This window comes from Heterocephalus glaber, unplaced genomic scaffold (genome assembly GCF_053883595.1).
Source record: "Heterocephalus glaber isolate CG9 unplaced genomic scaffold, H.glaber_assembly_v1.0 deba00001457, whole genome shotgun sequence".
NCBI classification, from domain to species: Eukaryota; Metazoa; Chordata; class Mammalia; order Rodentia; family Bathyergidae; genus Heterocephalus; species Heterocephalus glaber.
The window spans coordinates 29,576,451-29,595,247 of NW_028258305.1; the positions used below are offsets into that span (position 1 = coordinate 29,576,451).

Below are 18,797 nucleotides of genomic sequence, written 5' to 3' on the forward strand. Positions count from 1 at the left end.
GTTTTTCCTGTATTCTGTCTGTTGATCAGCTCAGATCCCCTCATCAGCAGCCATCATACCATCCTTGATCTTTCTCTCTCTGTTATTAAGGGATCCTCAACATTTGAGTCCAGAAATGGGTCTGGAGACCGGCCTATTGTGTCCATTCTCTCGGACACTGTGTGAGTCTAAGCCTTGAGCATCTCTTGCCTGGACCACGGCAGCAAATCTTTATGTGGTCTTTCTATATTTTGGAATGCCCACATTGAAAGGTGCAGTTGGTTTCCTGTCATTTGTAACACAAAGTCTAAATTCTTTAGCTTTGCTGGAGCTATCTCTGCAGCTTCATCTCTCAGTATTTAATCCAAACTACCTTATGCTGTAGCCATGAAGAATTTCTTAGTGGCCTTGGATGTATCAAATGTGTTCAGAGTTCCATTTATTTGCATGTCCTTTTTTCCCACATTTATATGTAATTTCCCTTCATACCCCCTTTTATCTGGGAATTTCAGAGGGTTTGTTCAAGTGTGGACTCCTCAAGTTTCCCTTGGTTGCCTAGGCTAATCCCTTCACTAAGCTCCTCACTCTTTTCACACCTCTTTACAGAGCTTGTCCCTATTCTGCCTTGTTAGCATGTGTGCTCCATGAGGAATGGAACTAAGCCCTTATGTATCTTTAAATTCTCATTCCTAGCATCATGCTGACATTTAGGTATTTAATAAATGCTCATTTAAAAATGCTGGGCCGGGGATTTAGCTCAGTGGTTTCACCACCTGCTGCACAAGCTCAAGGACCCGAGTTCAATCCCCGGTACCAAAAAAATTAAAAAAAAAAAAAAAAAAAAAAAATGAATGCCCAGGGCCAGGGATGTAGTTCAGTGGTGCTGCACCTGCCTGGCAAGCGCAAGGTCCTAAGTTCGATCCCCGGTACCAGAAAAAAAAAAAGAATGCCCAATTTCCTTAGAGTTCCTATACATTTCTGGAGTGTGTGTGTGTGTGTGTGTGTGTGTGTGTGTGTGTGTGTGTGTGTGTGTAGGTATGTATTTTCAGTGTTGGGGATTGAACCCAGATCCTTCACACTGAGCTACATCCCCAGCCCTTTTTATTTTTTCATTTTGAGACCAGGTCTCACTAAATTACTAACTTGCCCAGGCTGGGCTCAAACTTGAGATCCTCCAGCCTCAGCCTCCCAGAGTACTGAAGGGTGTACCACCATGCCCAGCTCTAAATGTAATATATTTTAAAAGATGCTTAACTGTACATTTTATATTACATTTATTTTGGGAACTTAGGATGCCTTAACCTCTACAATTTCAAAAGTAAAGTTTACCTAATCATAGTATAAGAGTTTCAGACTCATAGAAACACAAAATAAAATGGTAGTTCCTCAGTCATGGTAGGACTGAGGAGAAGTTCATCAAAGGACCCGAAATTGTAGCTAGGCTGGATGTGGTGTCGTGCGCCTATAATCCCAGCACTCAGGAGGCTGAGACAGGAGGATTGCTGCAAGTTTGAGGCCAGCATGGGCTACATAATGAGTTTAAGGCCAACCTGACCTACATAGTGAGACCTTGTCTCAAAAAAAAAAAATTTTTTTTTTAAGCTAGCAGTAAGCTCAAGAGATCTACTGTTTATCACAGTGACTATAGTTAATAACAGTATATTGTGGGCTGGGGATTTAGCTCAGTGGCTCCGCCGCCTGCCTCGCAAGTGCAAGAACCCAAGTTTGATCCCTGGTACCAAAAATAAAATAAAATAACAGTATATTGTATGCTCTTTTTTGTTGTTTTGGTTTTTTAGATATATGATTTTATCTCCCCAAGGTTTACCCAGACAAACGTTAGAAAAAAATCATCCAGGATAATTTTGAGCTAATTAATTTCCTAAAGAATTACCTTATTCATCTCTAGTATGCTGGATCTGTGTAACTCAGGGAAAAGTAAGTTTCTCTTATTTTATAAATCAGGTTGAAATCTGTATTGTTAGATATAAATTAATGTTTTAGTTTTCTAAGGCTGCTCTAGCAAAATATCATAAACTAGGTGGCTTAAAAACTGTAGAAATTATTTCATAGTTCTGGAGGATATGTTTGAAATCGGGAGGTAGGCAGGGCCTCCTTTGCTAAAGGGTCTTAAAAAGAACCTTTGTCGTCTGTTCTTCGTTTCTGGGCAATCCCAGCAATCTGTGGTGTCCCTGACTTAAGAGTCACCCTCACTCCAACCTTTGCCTCCAACGTCACATCAAGTTCTCAACTTCACATTCTTGTCTGTGTTTTTGCATCCCAATCTCCCTTTACTTTCTCTGCTTATAGAGACACCAGCATAATGGGTTGAAGGTTAACCCTAACCCAGCATAACTTCATCTCAGCTCGATTATGTTTGCAAAGATCTTACTTCTAAATAGGGTTTTCAGAGACATTTCATTTATTTGGGTACAATATTTAACTATTTACCAGTCCAATTATTTAAATACAGGATGACCAAAAACTGCACTATTTTTTCATTAATTTTTATAAGATAATACAATGCAATATAAAAAGGAATTTATCAAATTTAATCAATACTGTACAAGAGTCCAGTGGTTGAAATGACTTCTACCCTAGTGATGCTCAGAATAGTCAGTGCGTAAACAAACACGCTGCCCAAGTGGCACTTGTGGTAAACTGTTAAGTGGTGAAAAGGTCTTTGGAGCGACAGTCAAGAGTTTTGGGTTTTGGTCTTGCCTATTTATGCCTTCATATAAAAGGTATTAATTTTACATAATGTCATGTTAGATTCTAGAAATGAAACATAGAATTCATATGTTCCCTTTTTTTTTTTTTTTTTGGTACTGGGGACCTTGTGCTTTCGAGGCAGACGCCAGAACCACTGAGCTAAATCCCCAGCCCGGTTCCCATTTTTAAATAGAGGAAAGCCAGTCTGTGTTAGTGTGTGAAATTAACTCCTATAAAATGCATCAAGCATAATTAATTCTGTCTAAAATAATCCTGAGTTTCATTCTTCTCCAAAATACCACTGTGAATATCTTTTCCCTTGACAGCTCCTTAAGTTTAATACCATCTGTCTTCCAGGGTTTCCTATTTCATGTGCCTATTGTAGGTATGATCTACCATATTAACTACTGCCCCTCTACTTTCTTTTTGTTTTTGTTTTTATATACTACTGGGAATTGAACCTATAGCTGCTCCACCACTGAGCCATATGTCCAGGGCTATTGTACTGTACTGTATCATACTGTACTATACTGTATTATGAGACTGGGTCTTGCCAAGGTGTCCCGGCTTGCCTTAAACTTGTGATCTTCCTGCTTCAACCTCTCAAGTTGTACCTGGGATATAGATGTGCACCACACATCCAGCAGCTCCCTCTGTATTTCTTTTCTTTTCTTTTTGTATCAGGGATCGAACTCAGGACCTTGTGCTTTTCAGGCAGCAGCACCACTGAGCTAACTCCCCAGCCCAACCTCTGTATTTCTGAGGAACCCTCCCAGCCCAAGTCACTGTGGCTTCCTTCCTGTAAAAAGATAAATTTTATCATCTCTATGGCACATAAGGGTTTTCACTGTACTGTAGAATATAATTCCTTAGATTAGTTGAGGTTAATTACAAATTAACACATGGCAGTATAATCTTAGGGATTGATTTTTTAAATTAGTACTTGTAAAGTTAAATTTTGCTCTATTCCATAATGTTATTAAATAGGCACTCCTAAAAAGCATGGTATTGAATATGGTAAAAAGAGAATGCTGTTTTGTTGAATTTCGTTTCCATATTAATTGGTACTGCCTTGTTTTGGTAGCAACAATAAGCCACCCCTTTGATGGTAGTTAGCATAAATTATTCTGCACCCGTGTCCACTTTAAGTCAGCTGTTAACTAAAGAAGCAAAGAATGATAAGAAAGGTCATTTATTACAATGAAATTTATTTTAGATGTTTATCTAAATTTCATCAAAAGATTTTATGGGTTTGAAATATACTTTAGGGGTTGTAGTTTTTACAGTATTTTTAAAAGTACAATTAAATAGTCAAATGCCTGTCTAAATGGATTTTTCTTTCATAATTATTTTTATTTGTATTAGAATTTTGTTTGATTTATGTATGTTTGCCTGAATTAGTAATACAATATAAAAAATATCAAGGACAAAATAGCAATGCTCAGTATTGTTACCTATTAATGTCGAATACTGAAGACTGAAAAACTGCTCTGTATCTTATTGACTTGACTGTCTCCAGACTCTACTTCTGAGTGATTAAATTCTCAACTCAAAAAAAAAAATCTCAACTCAATAAAATAGCTCACTCTTCAGTGGTGCTTCCATTAAATTGCCTTTTTTTTTTTTGGTACCGGGGATTGAACTCAGGACCTTGTGCTTGTGAGGCGGGCGCTGGCACCCCTGAGCTAAATCCCTGGCCGTGCCTTTTCTTAATGTTTACAGTTTTCCATTTTATCTGCTGCCTTTTACATTTGAGAATGTTAATGGTAACTATTTGTCACCAAAAAATTCTGCCATGTGAGAGGCAAATAGTTTAAAATTACAGGGCTAGAAAGAACTTTGAGAGATTACCCAGAATCCAGCCTATCAATAATGTCCACTTATCTAAAACCCTTGTATCTTTCTTTATGTACACTAACCAGGCCTTTTTAGCTGGCCATAGTGAAGAGTGGTGCTACAAGTAAAAGTTGTTTTAATGCTTATATTTTTAAAATTTCTTATCTTTTTGGAAAATATCTTTATTACCCATTTTCAGTTGGGAATTATCATGTATAGATTTTTATTTTACTTGACACAACTGAGTGAATATTTTTCTAAAAATATAGATTATGCCTCTATAGTGGAAAGTATGATAAATTTTTAATAAGTATAAGAAAGTTGGATAACAAAAGCTGAGTATTAAATAGATACTGCAGTATAGTACTAATTTTGAAATATTTGAACATTAAAATACTTTAAGTAAGTTATTTTCATAAAAATGCTTTGAGACATTAAGAAATCTGTTTACTTTTTCACAGGGTGTGTGTGAGTGTGTGTGTGTGACTAATTTTTATCAACTGAAACTAAAAAAGGGAGAAGGGCTGGGCCAGGGATTTAGCTCAGTGGTTCCACCACCTGCCTCCTGCCTCGCAAGCGCAAAGTCCCAAGTTCGATACCCAGAAAAAAAAAGGGAGAAGGGACTGTGTTGATCTTTAAGGAATTTTTGGCAAGAATGCAAAATCAAGGGGCCTGGGACTTAGCTCAGTGGTTTCACTGCCTGCTGCACAAGCTCAAGGACCTGAGCTCTATCCCTGGTACAAAAAAAAAAAAAAAAAAGAGCAAAATTATTAAAGTACTAATATTTGTAACTACCTTGAATGTTTTTGTTTTTGTTTTTGTTTTTGTTTTGGTACCGGGGATTGAACCCGTGTCCTTGTGCTTGTGAGGCAGGCAGTGGAACCACTGAGCTAAATCCCCGGCCCCCTTGAATGTTTTATGGATAAATTTCTCAAGTGTCTTCATTTATGATACAAAGTAGGTTTTTATAGTTAGTTCTATGAAAGGTCCATTGATAAAATATTTTTTTCTTAACTTTTTCTTTTTATAGCTAGAAAGAGCTTTAGGATTTTATTGGACTACTATCACTGAATTGTCATTCATACTTCTGTTAATTGCTTGCTTGAATTAAAGCTACCTTATTTTATTGATAATAAGTAGCTAAGAATGATTTAGTACTTTTAAAATACAGTGTTTCTCTCTGGCATATGTAGGTATTTGCCAGTAATGGAAAATGTAGTTGAGTTTCATAAATGTGTACATTCTTAGCTTTACTCAATATCTTAACATGTAGATACTAACAAAGTTTTTCATGAAATTAATAGTAGAATGACAAAGACAACTGACATTTATATTGTCTTAATGTTTGCAAAATGCTTTGACTTCTAATATCAACCCCATAAAACAGACACAGTAGGCTTTTTTTTTTTCTTTTTTCTTTGGTACCGGGGATCGAACTCACGTTCTTGCGCTTGCGCAGCAGGTGGCAAAACCACCGAGCTAAATCCCCAGCCCTGACTTTCTATAAACCTTCATTTGAGAGGAGAAAAGTGAGGCTCAGAAATCAAGAAATTTGCCCCAGGGCAGTAGCGGTGAGAACCCTGAAAACCTATGGCATGCATGCTGCAGCGGGCTGTTTGTACTCCCCTAGAGTCACACAAATAGTCAGAATGAGGTTCCTTTCCACTTTTTTGCATCCTCCTGTATATTTATCTTCCTTACTATCATAATAACCTTCAAGGGTAATTAATACAGAGCTCAGAAACCTAAGACCAAATTCTACACATAAAAAATTAAAGACTTCATCTGTATGCCACTGCTAAGTCCTCTGATAGAAAGACAGTTCATGTCTCTCATTTCTTTTCAGTAATAAAAAGCTTGGGAAACTGCGCAGTACTGCTTGTCACAGGATTCGCTCCACTTTAACATTGCTGCTTTTGCTTTGTTTTAATGTGGAAAACTTGATTGCATGTTAATATAAATAGTAATATGCAGAGAAGAAAAATATTTTTAAAAGAATGGAATTTTTTGACATTTAAAATTATGGTGGAAGAAAGAGTTAAATGAATTTTACTTTTATCCTTAAATAAAATGGGCATCTTGTTTTGTCCAAAACCGTTTTACTGGTTCAGATTTGTCCTTTTGGTTTTACAGCAGTTAGAGGAAAAGAGTGAAGATCAAGAAGACAAGGAATGTTTGAAACAAGCAATAACAGCTTTGCTTAATGTTCAAAGTGGTATGGAAAAAATATGTTCTAAAAGTCTTGCAAAACGAAGACTGAGGTGAATATTCTCACTTTTTAAAATATCCTCCTTCTCACCCTACATATTATGGTATAAATTCAGGGAACCCAGTTCCCTCCTAAGTAAACAATGAAGAAAATAGTTTTAGTGACAAGCTTGGTCTTTCAGAGGAAGTGACATCAAAGCCAAGAGAATTTGTTATTGTTTGAAAAACCTTTCATATTTGTGCATTTTCCTTGCATACTCCCAGACAAGACCTCCTGAGAATCAACTGGTAAGCTAAAGGAGAGGTAGAGCAAAATGTATCGGGTAGATTTATGTCAGCTCATTGTTCTGTCAAAGTAAAATTAGTGGTGTCCTTTATTTTAGGGATTATATAACTTGAGGCATTAATTCAGATAACCTTGCTTCCACTTTCTAATTATAATATGTGCTACATGTATTTAGCTTTGGGTCTTGTCTATTGAAACATTAAACATCTAAATAATTTATTTTAATCTCTTAAACTACTTTTTTTCCACTACATAGGCTACTTTTTAATATTTGTCATTCTAAATAGTTAGTAGCCAAGGTAGAAATAATCACTCTGTAGCTGAATTTATGGGATTGAATTTTGTCAGTAGTTATTGTTTTTTTAGAGCACTGAAAAAAATTTCTCTGTTGCTTTAATTTCCAAAATTGTGTAATACTAATATTTGGGGAATTAGTGAATACCTTATGAGTGTGACTTTTTAAAATGTACTTTTACCCTATCCCTTGTTTACATGAACTCTAGATTCTGTCATCTGTGCACTAATAATGTCTTTTCCTTTATTCCCAGTGAATCTGCCTGTCGGTTTTATAGTCAGCAAATGAAGGGGAAACAACTAGCAATCAAGAAAATGAATGAGATTCAGAAGAATATTGATGGTTGGGAGGGAAAAGATATTGGACAATGTTGCAATGAGTTTATAATGGAGGGGACTCTTACACGTGTAGGAGCCAAGCATGAGAGACACATATTTCTTTTTGATGGCTTAATGATTTGCTGTAAATCAAATCATGGGCAGCCAAGACTTCCTGGTGCTAGCAATGCAGAATATCGTCTTAAAGAAAAGTTTTTTATGCGAAAGGTACAAATTAATGATAAAGATGACACCAATGAATACAAACATGCTTTTGAAATAATTCTAAAAGATGAAAATAGTGTTATATTTTCTGCCAAGTCAGCTGAAGAGAAAAACAATTGGATGGCAGCACTGATATCTTTACAGTACAGGAGTACCCTGGAAAGGATGCTTGATGTAACAATGCTGCAGGAAGAGAAGGAGGAGCAGATGAGGCTGCCTAGCGCTGAGGTGTATAGGTTTGCAGAGCCTGATTCTGAAGAGAATATTATATTTGAAGAGAACATGCAGCCTAAGGCCGGGATTCCAATTATCAAAGCAGGAACTGTTATTAAACTTATAGAGAGGCTAACATACCATATGTATGCAGGTAAGAAATATGAAGTTGCCTATTATTCTGTTTTCCTGCTTTAGGCTAATTGTCTTTGCTCTTTGGCAGTTGTGCCTAAATTAGAAAATAACAGCAGCCAAAGATCTCTACATTATTAGAGTTCATTTTCTATGACTAAAACCACCACTTTATATTTCTTTGGAATTTTATACTTTTCCTACCACCTTTACATACATTATTTCAAACCTTACAATTAGAATTACAGATAAGAAAATGAGCTCATGTGGCTAAATTTACCCAATTAAAAACAGCAGAAACAGTCTAAAATTAGAAACACATCTTCATTGGAGTCTAGAAAGTTTTTATTCCTTTGCCTTTTTTTTTCTTCTCGTTACATTATTGAGATTATAATGCAAAAATTTTAACATTCATCCATAAGCAAAATTGTGCTGGTGGTAAAGATATATATACACAGCATTGTTTTTTCTTGATTTCCATTCCTAAATGTATTAAATTTAGCACCCAGGAAGCCATTTCAGTTTTCTGTAATTATTTTTTTTAATTACTGATGTTCCTTAAGAAAATACTTTTAGGGCTGGGGATGTAGCTCAGTGGCACAAGACCTCCCTGGCAACCAAAAGGTCCTAGGTCCTTTTCCCGATACAAAAAAAAAAGAAAACAAAAAACTTTTAAGTTGCATGTTAGCAGGGCAGTTTTTAGAAACAAACTTGTCCAAACAAGACAGGAAGATTACTATAGGCAGAATCAAATGTAATGGTAAGGAACATATATAACCATTACTTTTAAAGCAATTTTATTTCTTCAGTAAAGTAACATGATCATCTGTTCTTCAACCTTCAACTTCTCTACCTACTAGGAAATTTGATCACTAAAATTTCATAATTTGTGGTGTGATAGAGCACTGAACTTGGATGTTGTACCTTTACTTGATTAGTCTCTTAATATCGCACAACATTAGTTTTTCATCTCAAAAGTCAACGTTAAGCTGGACATGGCAGTACACATAGATAGACCTACCATTCCAGGAGGCTGAAGGACGATTGCAAGTTTGAGCCCAGCCTGAGCAACTTAGTGAGACCCTATCTCAAAATAAAAAATGAAAAGGCCGAGAATATAGCTCATGTGAAGGCACTGGGCTCAATCCCCAATACAAACAAACAAAAACAAAAAACCAGAAAATACTTTAACATCAAATAGCGACTTTAATATGTTGTTGGAAAGAATGAAATACTGGATGTGAACTCTTTGTAAGTATAAACCTATTTTCAAAGATTTTTTTTTTTTTTTTTGGTACCGGGGATCAAACTCGGGACCTTGTGCTTGCGAGGCAGGCAGTGGAACCACTGAAATAAATCCCTGGCCCAAAGAATATTTTTATTACAAAGGCATGTAAGTGATTTAAAATCAAATGAAATTCATAAATGCTGTCCTTAAATAATTGAATGTGAAAGTTAACCTCCAACTTCATACTTCTTGTCTAAATACATTCCTATTTCATTTCTAGGAAATGTGTGGGTTTTTGTTTTTGTTTTTGTTTCTTTTTGGTACCAGGGATCAAACTCGGGTCCTTGCAGTTGCACAGCAGGCGGCAAAACCACTGAGCTAAATCCCCAGCCTGGAAATGTGTGTTTTTAAGGAAATTTTTCTTCCATTTTTAAAGTCTAATAGGTGAATTGTCAGTTCTCTCTGTAAACTCTTCTGGCATCAGTTTAACTTTTAAACATATCATATCCATTAACTTCTCTGCTTTAGTAAAGATGGTTAGCATCCAACAATGTTAATCTGTACAGTTTATTAAATATACAATCATAACCCCTTATACTATGTGGGAACTACATGGCTCACTTTGCAAGAAGGGCAACTGTTTCAGTCACCTTTCAAGAAGGGAAATTAAGTTAAAATAATATTTTTGTCAGTGATGTCCAACTATTTTATAATCTTTTATTGTATTCACATATCTCCTTGATAAGTAAGCCAGTATTTGGTTTTGTTTTGATTTCAGTTTCTTTCTTTTTCTTTTCTTTTTTTTTTTTTTGGTACTGGGGATCAAACTCGGAACCTTGGGCTTTTGAGGCAAGTAGTGGAACCACTGAGCTAAATCCCCGGCCCTATCTATCTTTCTTTTCTCTTTTCTTTTTTTTCTTTTTCTTTCTTTCTCTTTCTCCTCTTTCTCTTTCTGTCTGTCTTCCTTCCTTCCTTCCTTTCCTTTCTTTCCTTCCTTTCCTTTCTTTCCTGTCTCACTATATAGTTCAGGCTGGGTCTTGAACTCACCATGTAGTCCAGGCTGGCCTTGAATGCACTTAAATCCTCCTGCCTCAGCCTCCCAAGTGCTGGTACTACAGGCATGTGCCAGCATGCCCAGCCTCCATTTTCATTTGACTTTTTTTTTGGTACTGGGGATCAAGCTCAGGACCTTGCATTTGTGAGGCAGGCGGCGGAACCACTAAGCTAAATCCCTGGCCCTCATTTGACTTTTAATAGGTTTTTTGCTAGCCTTTTCCATAGTAAAATAATAGTATTTTCCATAAGCTAGGTTTTTAAGTTTTTCTATTTTATTTTATTTAATTTTTGTACTGGGAATTGAACTCGGGGCTTCCGACATGCCAGACCAGTGCTGTACCACTGAGCTACAATCTCAATCTGTTTTTTTATTTCTCTTGAGATGGCATCTTACTGAGTTGCTCAGGCTGCCCTCAAACTTGGGATCCTCCTACCCCAGCCTCCTGCTCAGCAAGGGTCACAGACATGAAGGCAGAGGGCATGAGCCATCACACCTTCCAGGTTGTTTTCACTACCACACTGGGTTCTCTACTCATCTGTCCTTGGGTAGTAGTAGGCAGTAGCTGAGACATGTTGAATGTGGGTAAGAGAAGACTAGATAGATTCCAATTTTACTATAACTTTTCACCTTGAAACTTTTGTAGTCATTTGTTCATTTTATTAAGCAAAAAGTAAAAAACTTTAAAGTACAGGAAATTTAAATAAGCTGCCAAGTATTTGCATGAAAAATAAAAAGGTTATCATTTTTCAACATACAAAACTTTTTTTAATGTATAGTTTTCAGTAATTACTATGATCTCCCTTTTTAGTTGATCTTTATCAACTTTCTCTATACTCTTTTTTTTTTTTTTTGGGTACTGGGGATCGAACTTGGGACCTTCCGCTTGCAAGGCAGGCACTGGAACCACTGAGCTAAATCCCCAGCCCAACTTTCTCTATACTCTTTATAACCTAAAATACAACTATAAAAATGTTTTAGTACATTACCTAAAATTGTGGCCACAAAATACTTACTGCCTTACTGCTTCTTAAGTTATTTTTAAGGTTATAAAAATCCAAATTGCTTTTCTTGTCACATTGATTTGGTTCTTAAGTCCTTACAGGCATGCTAAACTGTTCGTTTTATCCTGAATATTTTTTTAGGGTTGGGTTTCTTCCTACTTAGAACAAAATGAATCCCTAGAATTTTACTGTGTTCACATCCCTCACACATGCAATATAAGTTACCAGAAGAAGTACTAGTGTTTACTATCACAGAAAGTAGTATTGGAGTTGGAAATTTATTTACTTCCAAAATTTTAATCCAATTATTTCTTTAAAACATTAATTATAAAAATGTTCTTTAAACTATTTCACAGAATTGATTTATGATTATTAATACACAGTCGCAGAACTGCAATTCAGCATTTCCCTCTGAAGAACTGTGCCTTTTATTTTTGAGTGAGTGCCCTTTAACGCAAACCTACAAGCAGGTAGTTACTCTGTTTTCTTGGCAATCTGTGTTCTCTAATGTGCACAATGTGAGCCCAGGCCTGGACACCACACTTATGATACTGTTAATTACTTCTGATCATTTTTCTTTTACATCCATTTTTAGCTTTTGAATAGATAATATTTTGCATGGTTTTACTTATAATTAATATAATACTTAAATTTCTAAATTTATAAAACTTTGCCCAAGTTAAGTGTTTTAAAATTTAAATTGTGAGGTTATTTTAGTTTTGAAAAAAATTCTTCCCAGGGCTGGGGATTTAGCTCAGTGGTTCTGCCGCCTGCCTCACCAAGCACAAGGTCCTGAGTTTGATCTCCGGTACCAAAAAAAAAAAAATATTTCCAGTAATTTCTTTTAAAATGTCAGTATTGGTTTTAGAAGTGGTGTTGCTAAATTTTTTAACATTTTTCTTTTTTGGAACTTAATAAAATATTGAAACTTATTGAAACTTAATTGACTATTTTGTCGTAAATGTATTATTGTTAATCTACCAGCAGCTTTCAAGAGTTATGGTGTACAAAACACATAGATTAGAGTTAATTATTAGCTTATTTGAGCTATTCTGTAAGGCCTGTTACTTACTAAATTTATTATTGGCAATACAAAATGTGCTTTTGATAGACCATCTCTAAATTGTAAAATACAAGAACAGTTATTTTTAAGGTCCTTTCTAGCTGAAATGGACTGTGAGTCTTCCCTTCAATGGTAACAGATGCAGTTACCATTTGTCTTAAGAACGATTATTGGTCTGTTTCTCTCCTCCTGACCTTTTTCTTTCTTTTTTTTTGCCTCCCCAAAGAAAAAAGGGATTTTGATTTGATTAGTTGTTTAGTAGGTGTTTTTATTGGAGCACATACAGTACAGGTTGTAGCTTATACTGAAACAAAAGCTAAAACTTGCACATTTTTATTATATAGAATTATAATAAAAAGACATTGTATGTTATACATGAGAAAACTTAATAACTGATGATACAAGATACCACTTACAGACATCTTTTAGATTATTATAGGTTGGTCAAACATTGTCATAAAAAAAAAACCAAGAAAAACTAGGTTAACCCTACTTAATTCAGACTGACTTTAGCCAACTTGCTTCCTTAACTGTTTTAACAATAATTTACAAAAGGGAGTTAATAGCTCCCTAGGAGAGATGTCCACATACACCCTCACTTTTTAGACAAAAACTCAAGGCCCTGAGGGTTACATGATTTGCTGGAAATCATATCACTTAATTGCAGAAAGAGGTCTAGAATTTAGGTTTCTTGGCTCAACAGAGTATACTTTATACCATGTTACAAGGTGACTCAAGGTGAACTTTTCATTAGATTGGTACAATTTTTTACTAAATTACATGGTGAATAAGAGAAATAAAAAGAATTGCTTGGTTTGAATTGCTAATAATATAAATGTTCATTTCTGGGCAAACAGGTCTATTAAGGAGATACAGTCAGTAATTTTTTCCTTATTGAAATAGGTAATAGTTAAGTTCTAATTATAGATAAACTACCATTGTTCTGCATAGATTTTAGTGTATGGTTAGATCTTGTTCATCATTTCATTTTTCAGAAAAAACTCAGTCATTTTTCTATTGGTGTAGCCTATTGTGTAAAAGGAAAGCTTTCAGGAAAAAAATTAAATTTAGGTAAATTAGAAAGTGAATAATTTGTTCAAAGAGCCTCAACAGATGTCACATGGAATCTAAATTATAGCTGTGTCTCCACTTATGTTTCTGGACATAGAGTCATTCGCTGAATTTATCTGAGATTCATCCCAAATGCTAGGGAGCGGGGAGGTTACCCAGTTGGGTGCATTATTCTAAAATATGGCAATGATATGAAGAGATTATTTCCTAACCAAGAGTAAACAAACCAATGTGCTCATATTTAAGGAGTTGAGAGTAAGATGTTCACTTCAGAGCTGTTGTGGGCAGTAAAATACAAATTAATTATTGAGACATGAGTAGAGAAATGGTTGATAGAGATGACTGAGGTAAGGATACTGATGTGATATGGTAATGAGATAAGAATTGACACTGTGTGGAAAATAAAAGCTTTTTATATTGAGATGTGGGAAAAGGGTGTTTCCTTTGTATGTTGAACTTCTTTTTTGTAGAAAATGGAACTGAAAAAACTTAAACAAGAAGACATTTTTCTTTCTTTACTGCTGTTATGCATTCATATATAAAATGCTCAAGTATCTACATTAGATTTCTTTTGAGTTTGTGTCTAAGGTTGGTTTGGATATTTTAACTTTTTAAAACCTCTTGAGCAATTTTTGATCTATAGGGAAGGGCTTTTCTATTTTTAAACTCTCTTGATTTTTTTTTAAGCGTTTGTGCGTCAGCATAGCGTGTTTCCTTTTTTAAGGAATTCAAGAGTAATTGTTTATAAATCCTTGTTGAGGAACTTATTGTTTCTTGTAGCTTTTAAATGGCTGTATTAAAGGGAGTATTATCACATGAACAGACATCCTGATTAACAGTGTTTTGCTGTGATGGGTGGGGGAGGGGTGTTCATCATATAAATAGCTTTTCAATGTAATATTTCAAAATTACATTGACCTTGCCAAATAAAATGTTGGTCAATTAAAAAACAGCCAAGAAGAGAAATTGGATTTGTCACCTCAAATCTAATATACTATATCATGAACACTAATGTAGGTATACTCTTGAGTTCATAGGATCTTGAAGAATTGTGCAGTAAAATCATAAAGAATGGTTTTATAGTGAGGGAGACAGAGACAGCTAGGAGGCCAGCAGAAAATAATGACTACAGCTTATGTTTGAAATACTTGGACCTAGACCAGGGACTTCATGGTACAGTTGGCAGGTATTTGTATAGAGAGGTTGTAATGAGGAGGAAGTAGAGAAACTAATGAACATGGTGGAAATCATAATGTAGGGTTAAGAGTCAAGTAGAAGAGTAATGTTACGTATGAAGATAAATTTTTTTTTTAATCCACAGAAAGATTTTATTGTTGCTCATATTGAAACCCATTAGGGGGTCATGGTAAGGAAGAAGCTTGTGGAATGACCTCCACAAGCAAGTGATATACATAAAGAGAAGGAGAATATCAAAATACACTATGTTTTGTCTTCTCTGTGAATATTTGTTCATGCTTATGCTTTAAAGCCAAACCCAGCCTGGCTTTTTGAATTTGTATGTTTGCCTACCATCTGTCTCTGAAACATTATTTTAGGACACAGATAGGTAACTGCTGCCCTACAACCAACCAGCAGTATATCTTAGCTTTTGACATTGCCTGATACATGAAAGTAGGTATTTGGTTTTCTAACAGTTATGTAACCTGTCCTTATAGGTAGGGTTTTGTTGTGGTTTTTTTGGTACCAGGGATCGAACTCTGCACCTTGTGCTTGTGAGGCAGGCAATGGCACCACTGAGCTAAATCTCCAGTCCCTGGATAGGTGTTTTAAAAATATCAAATTAACTTAACCTGTTATGTCACTAGTAAGATAAAGATCTGCAGTGGTTAATGTGACATGTATATGGTACAGTCACTGAAATGGAGAAATCAATGCTATAGAAATAAAAATAGCTTCTGGAATTTTGTATGCTTTTCTGTATAAAATTTGAAAAATAGATATATCCTCAATGTAAATTTTTTATTCATTAACAATTTTTCATTTTGTTAAGCTAAAGTGGAGTCTATAAAAATTAACATAAGCTTGAGAATATAAGAAGTCTTTAAAATATTTTTTTAAGTATTTAAACTTTTGCCAATTTTCTTAGTTTATTTTCGGTTTCTGCTGGTTTTTTCTTTTTGGCAAGAGACCTCTTCCAGTCAAGCTAAAAACAAACTTGGGCCACTTTAGAACTACGACAGTGATGACTGTGGGAGTATTTACTGTACTGCCAGCTCCAGCTCCTCTTCTGAATACAGTGCACAGGAAGTACACTGCTGCCTCCAAAATCTGAAAGGCGGCTTCCCAAGAGTTGCAGAGTCACAATTAGACTGCTTATTTTTCAGTGATGTCTGTTGCTTTTAACCAAGATTAGTAGCTAAACTACATTCTAAATTAATCATTTACAGAAATTTATAGTGATTACATAACCCATGGAGGAAAGTATATTTAGACCTCATAGCTGGAGAAACTTTAAGGAATCCTTAAATGAGGGAGGTTATATGACATGGTAGAAGAGAGCACCAAATGGGAATCACACGACCCAAGTTCTGGTTCCAGTTCTGCCACTCCACTGTGACCTTAAATAAGTCTCCCTTACATCTCTCACCTGCTCACCTCACAGAAATCACATGAAATAAATGAGGTGAAAGCTCTTTTGAGAACATTATGTAACAGCTGTCAGGAGTTGATAGGATTCCATGTGACTGGTGTGGCCCTGAGGCATGGTATAACTACCAGCATTATCATCAGTCATGAAAGCACTAAAATGGCTTAAGATGAAAAGCTGTTTTAAAATAATTTTAGCCTAAGAAGAAAAGTCAGTTTTAAAATTATGTGCCTTTAAAATAAATAACCATACTTTTCTTAAAACATACTTTAATTCACTTAGAGCTTGCTTTTGTTTGTTTTCAATTTAAAAGTTCGTTTGTTATCACAGAACTTTTTAGCCTGACTTTGGGTGGCATTTAAGAAGACAGTGATCTGGATGTTGATTTTAGGTCTTTAGACTGAAATACCTTTTTCTTTAAAAAGTTGGGGGGCCCCTACATTTGGAACGTAACTCAGGGGCTCCCAGAGACCTTCGCACTGAGGGTGTGGAATCTCCAACAGTGACAGCTCAGTGGCTAAACACATGCTGGTTTGAGTAGCCTCACCTTACAAATAGATTTGTAGAACAGGAAGAAGATTCTTGAAAGGGAAGATTGTGATGAAATCGATAAAAATCTGTTTTAAAATCTTGTACAGCCTTCTGTTTTAAAATCTTTTCTTCTGGATGAAACATTAGTCTTTAACTGAGGATCTCTGTAACTGAAGACAAACAATAAAATACCAACAGAAAGGAAATTATTAAAAGATTATATGTATTTAAATTACTTTTATCAGTAACCCACTTTAGCTTCAGAAGGTATAAAGGTAAAGAAAAATGGAGCAGTTAAAACCAATTTTTATTCTGTAAATTTTTCTTTAACTTGAAGTATTATTTTACATTCAGGGTTGTCTGATATTTAAATCAGCTCAGTATCTTAATGACCACATAAATACCAATAGATTGGAAATAGATTTCTGTTTTATGATAAATTCATGTATTTTCTTTTTGGATAAAAAGTTAATTATAAATTTTTATTTTAAGGCTAAATTTAGAGTGGTTCTTAAGATAAAAGAAATTGAAATTTTCATTGGGGTGCAGTGGGCACACCTTATAATCATAGCTACTCAGGAGGCTGAGGCAGGAGGACGACAAATGGACAGACCAGCCTGGGCAATTTAATGAGATCCTGTCTCAGAATAAAATAAGGATAGGAACATAGCTTAGTGGCAGAGCAGTTGCCTAGCAAGCACACGGCCCTGAATTTTAGTCGCCAATATCAGTAATTAAGTAAATAAATAAAAGAAAGAAAATTTTGAAATACCTTCTAATTTTATTAAATTCTGTACTAGTAAAGGGAATGCACTTAGAAAGCTTTGCTTCATGGTATGTAACAAAAATAGAGCTGTTTTCTATCCTCAGTGAATTTACCATTAGAGTTTATTAGTCCATAATGTAAATAGGAGAATGTTCTCAATTAAGTGAATCAATGAACTTTCCCCTCTTTTTTAAATTAAAAAGTCTTACAACTAAATGTAGACCTTGAGGAAATTTGAGTTATAGAAGGGAGTTTCTTTTTCCAGTATGGGAAGTTCTTTCTCCTCATTTATGCACTAGATAGCCCAGGTCTCTTGCGCGCCTAACAACCCCTTTCTCTACAACTTGGAGACTATGATCAAAGAAAGAAGAGTAGGCCAGGCCTGAGGAAGTGATCTCATTCTGTCTCCTATTTTACTTCTTAGGAATGTGAACGAAAAGTACGTCCTGTGACAGAAGGGATTGGAAACTTCTGCTCTTATGATTAAACTCTCCTTGTGACTACTTGAAATAAAAGGGATTAAGTTGTCAATAGGACCAAAACAATAATTTGTACAGTTCTAACATATTCAGTAGTTTGAAGAGCTTGTAGATATTTGAAAACTATGTATTTGTTTATTTTGAGACAGAGTCTTGCTATGTAGTTCAGGCTGGTCTTGAACTCACTATGTAGCTCAGGCTGGCCTTGAACTGGAGGTGATCCTCCTGCCTCAGCCTCCCAAGTGCTGGAATTACAGTTGTGTGCCACCATGCCCAGCCAGAAACAGTATTTAATCTATTTTTTAAAAAGATCCAACTTTTAGTTGGATCCAGTTAATATATGCTCCATTAACATGCTTTCAAGAAATCTAGATAGCTGATTTTATATATAAACTAGTATGAATTTCAGGAAGTTAACAGATTGTTGCTGCTGCATTTCTCTTTAAGGAAATAAATGCTCTGAGATCCTGTTAGTATCCTGGTTCAGTGCTCTGGCTTTACTTTTCTTCCTTATGTATTCCTGTGGCCAAATGATGAGTTTAAGACCAGATAGTCAGTGCTGGGGATGCAGCTCAGTATAGAGTTTGCCAAGCATTCAGAGGGCCCTAGGTTTGATCTCCAGCACTGCAATAAATAAACTAAAAAAAAAGACCAGCTGGTCAGAGTATGCAGAAGGCAAGAAATAAGTTGATGTAAAATTTAACATCAGTGTTTTTACCAGTGATTTAGGAAGCACTAAAGCTAGCAGTACATTGCAAAGGCCAAAGAATTCCACATGTTAAAACTTTTG

The 18,797-nt window shown here is 35.4% G+C and overlaps 2 protein-coding genes across 9 annotated transcripts in view; one reads left to right on the forward strand and one right to left on the reverse strand.

The window, feature by feature from the left end:
- The window catches only part of Sos1 (SOS Ras/Rac guanine nucleotide exchange factor 1), a 166,418-nt gene that overhangs the window by 72,884 nt on the left and 74,737 nt on the right, over nt 1–18,797 (forward strand). For all 5 annotated transcript variants that reach the window (XR_015453000.1, XM_087216115.1, XM_087216114.1 and 2 more), the window contains exons 9-10: nt 6,661–6,788; nt 7,570–8,225. Coding sequence is in view for 4 of the 5 variants with exons in the window: in XM_087216115.1 (XP_087072241.1) it covers nt 6,661–6,788; nt 7,570–8,225 (784 nt within the window). In the remaining variant the exon portion in view is untranslated. The remainder of the gene's footprint in view (nt 1–6,660; nt 6,789–7,569; nt 8,226–18,797) is intronic.
- Arhgef33 (Rho guanine nucleotide exchange factor 33) overlaps nt 1–18,797 on the reverse strand; it is a 191,438-nt gene that overhangs the window by 52,701 nt on the left and 119,940 nt on the right. For 2 of the 4 annotated variants that reach the window (XM_087216118.1, XM_087216119.1), the window contains exon 18: nt 1–16,932. This exon is cut by the window's left edge and continues 12,627 nt beyond it. The exons of the other annotated variants lie outside the window; for them this stretch is intronic. In XM_087216118.1, coding sequence (XP_087072244.1) covers nt 16,854–16,932 — 79 coding nt within the window. In that variant the 3' untranslated portion in view covers nt 1–16,853. The remainder of the gene's footprint in view (nt 16,933–18,797) is intronic. 4 annotated transcript variants of the gene reach the window in all.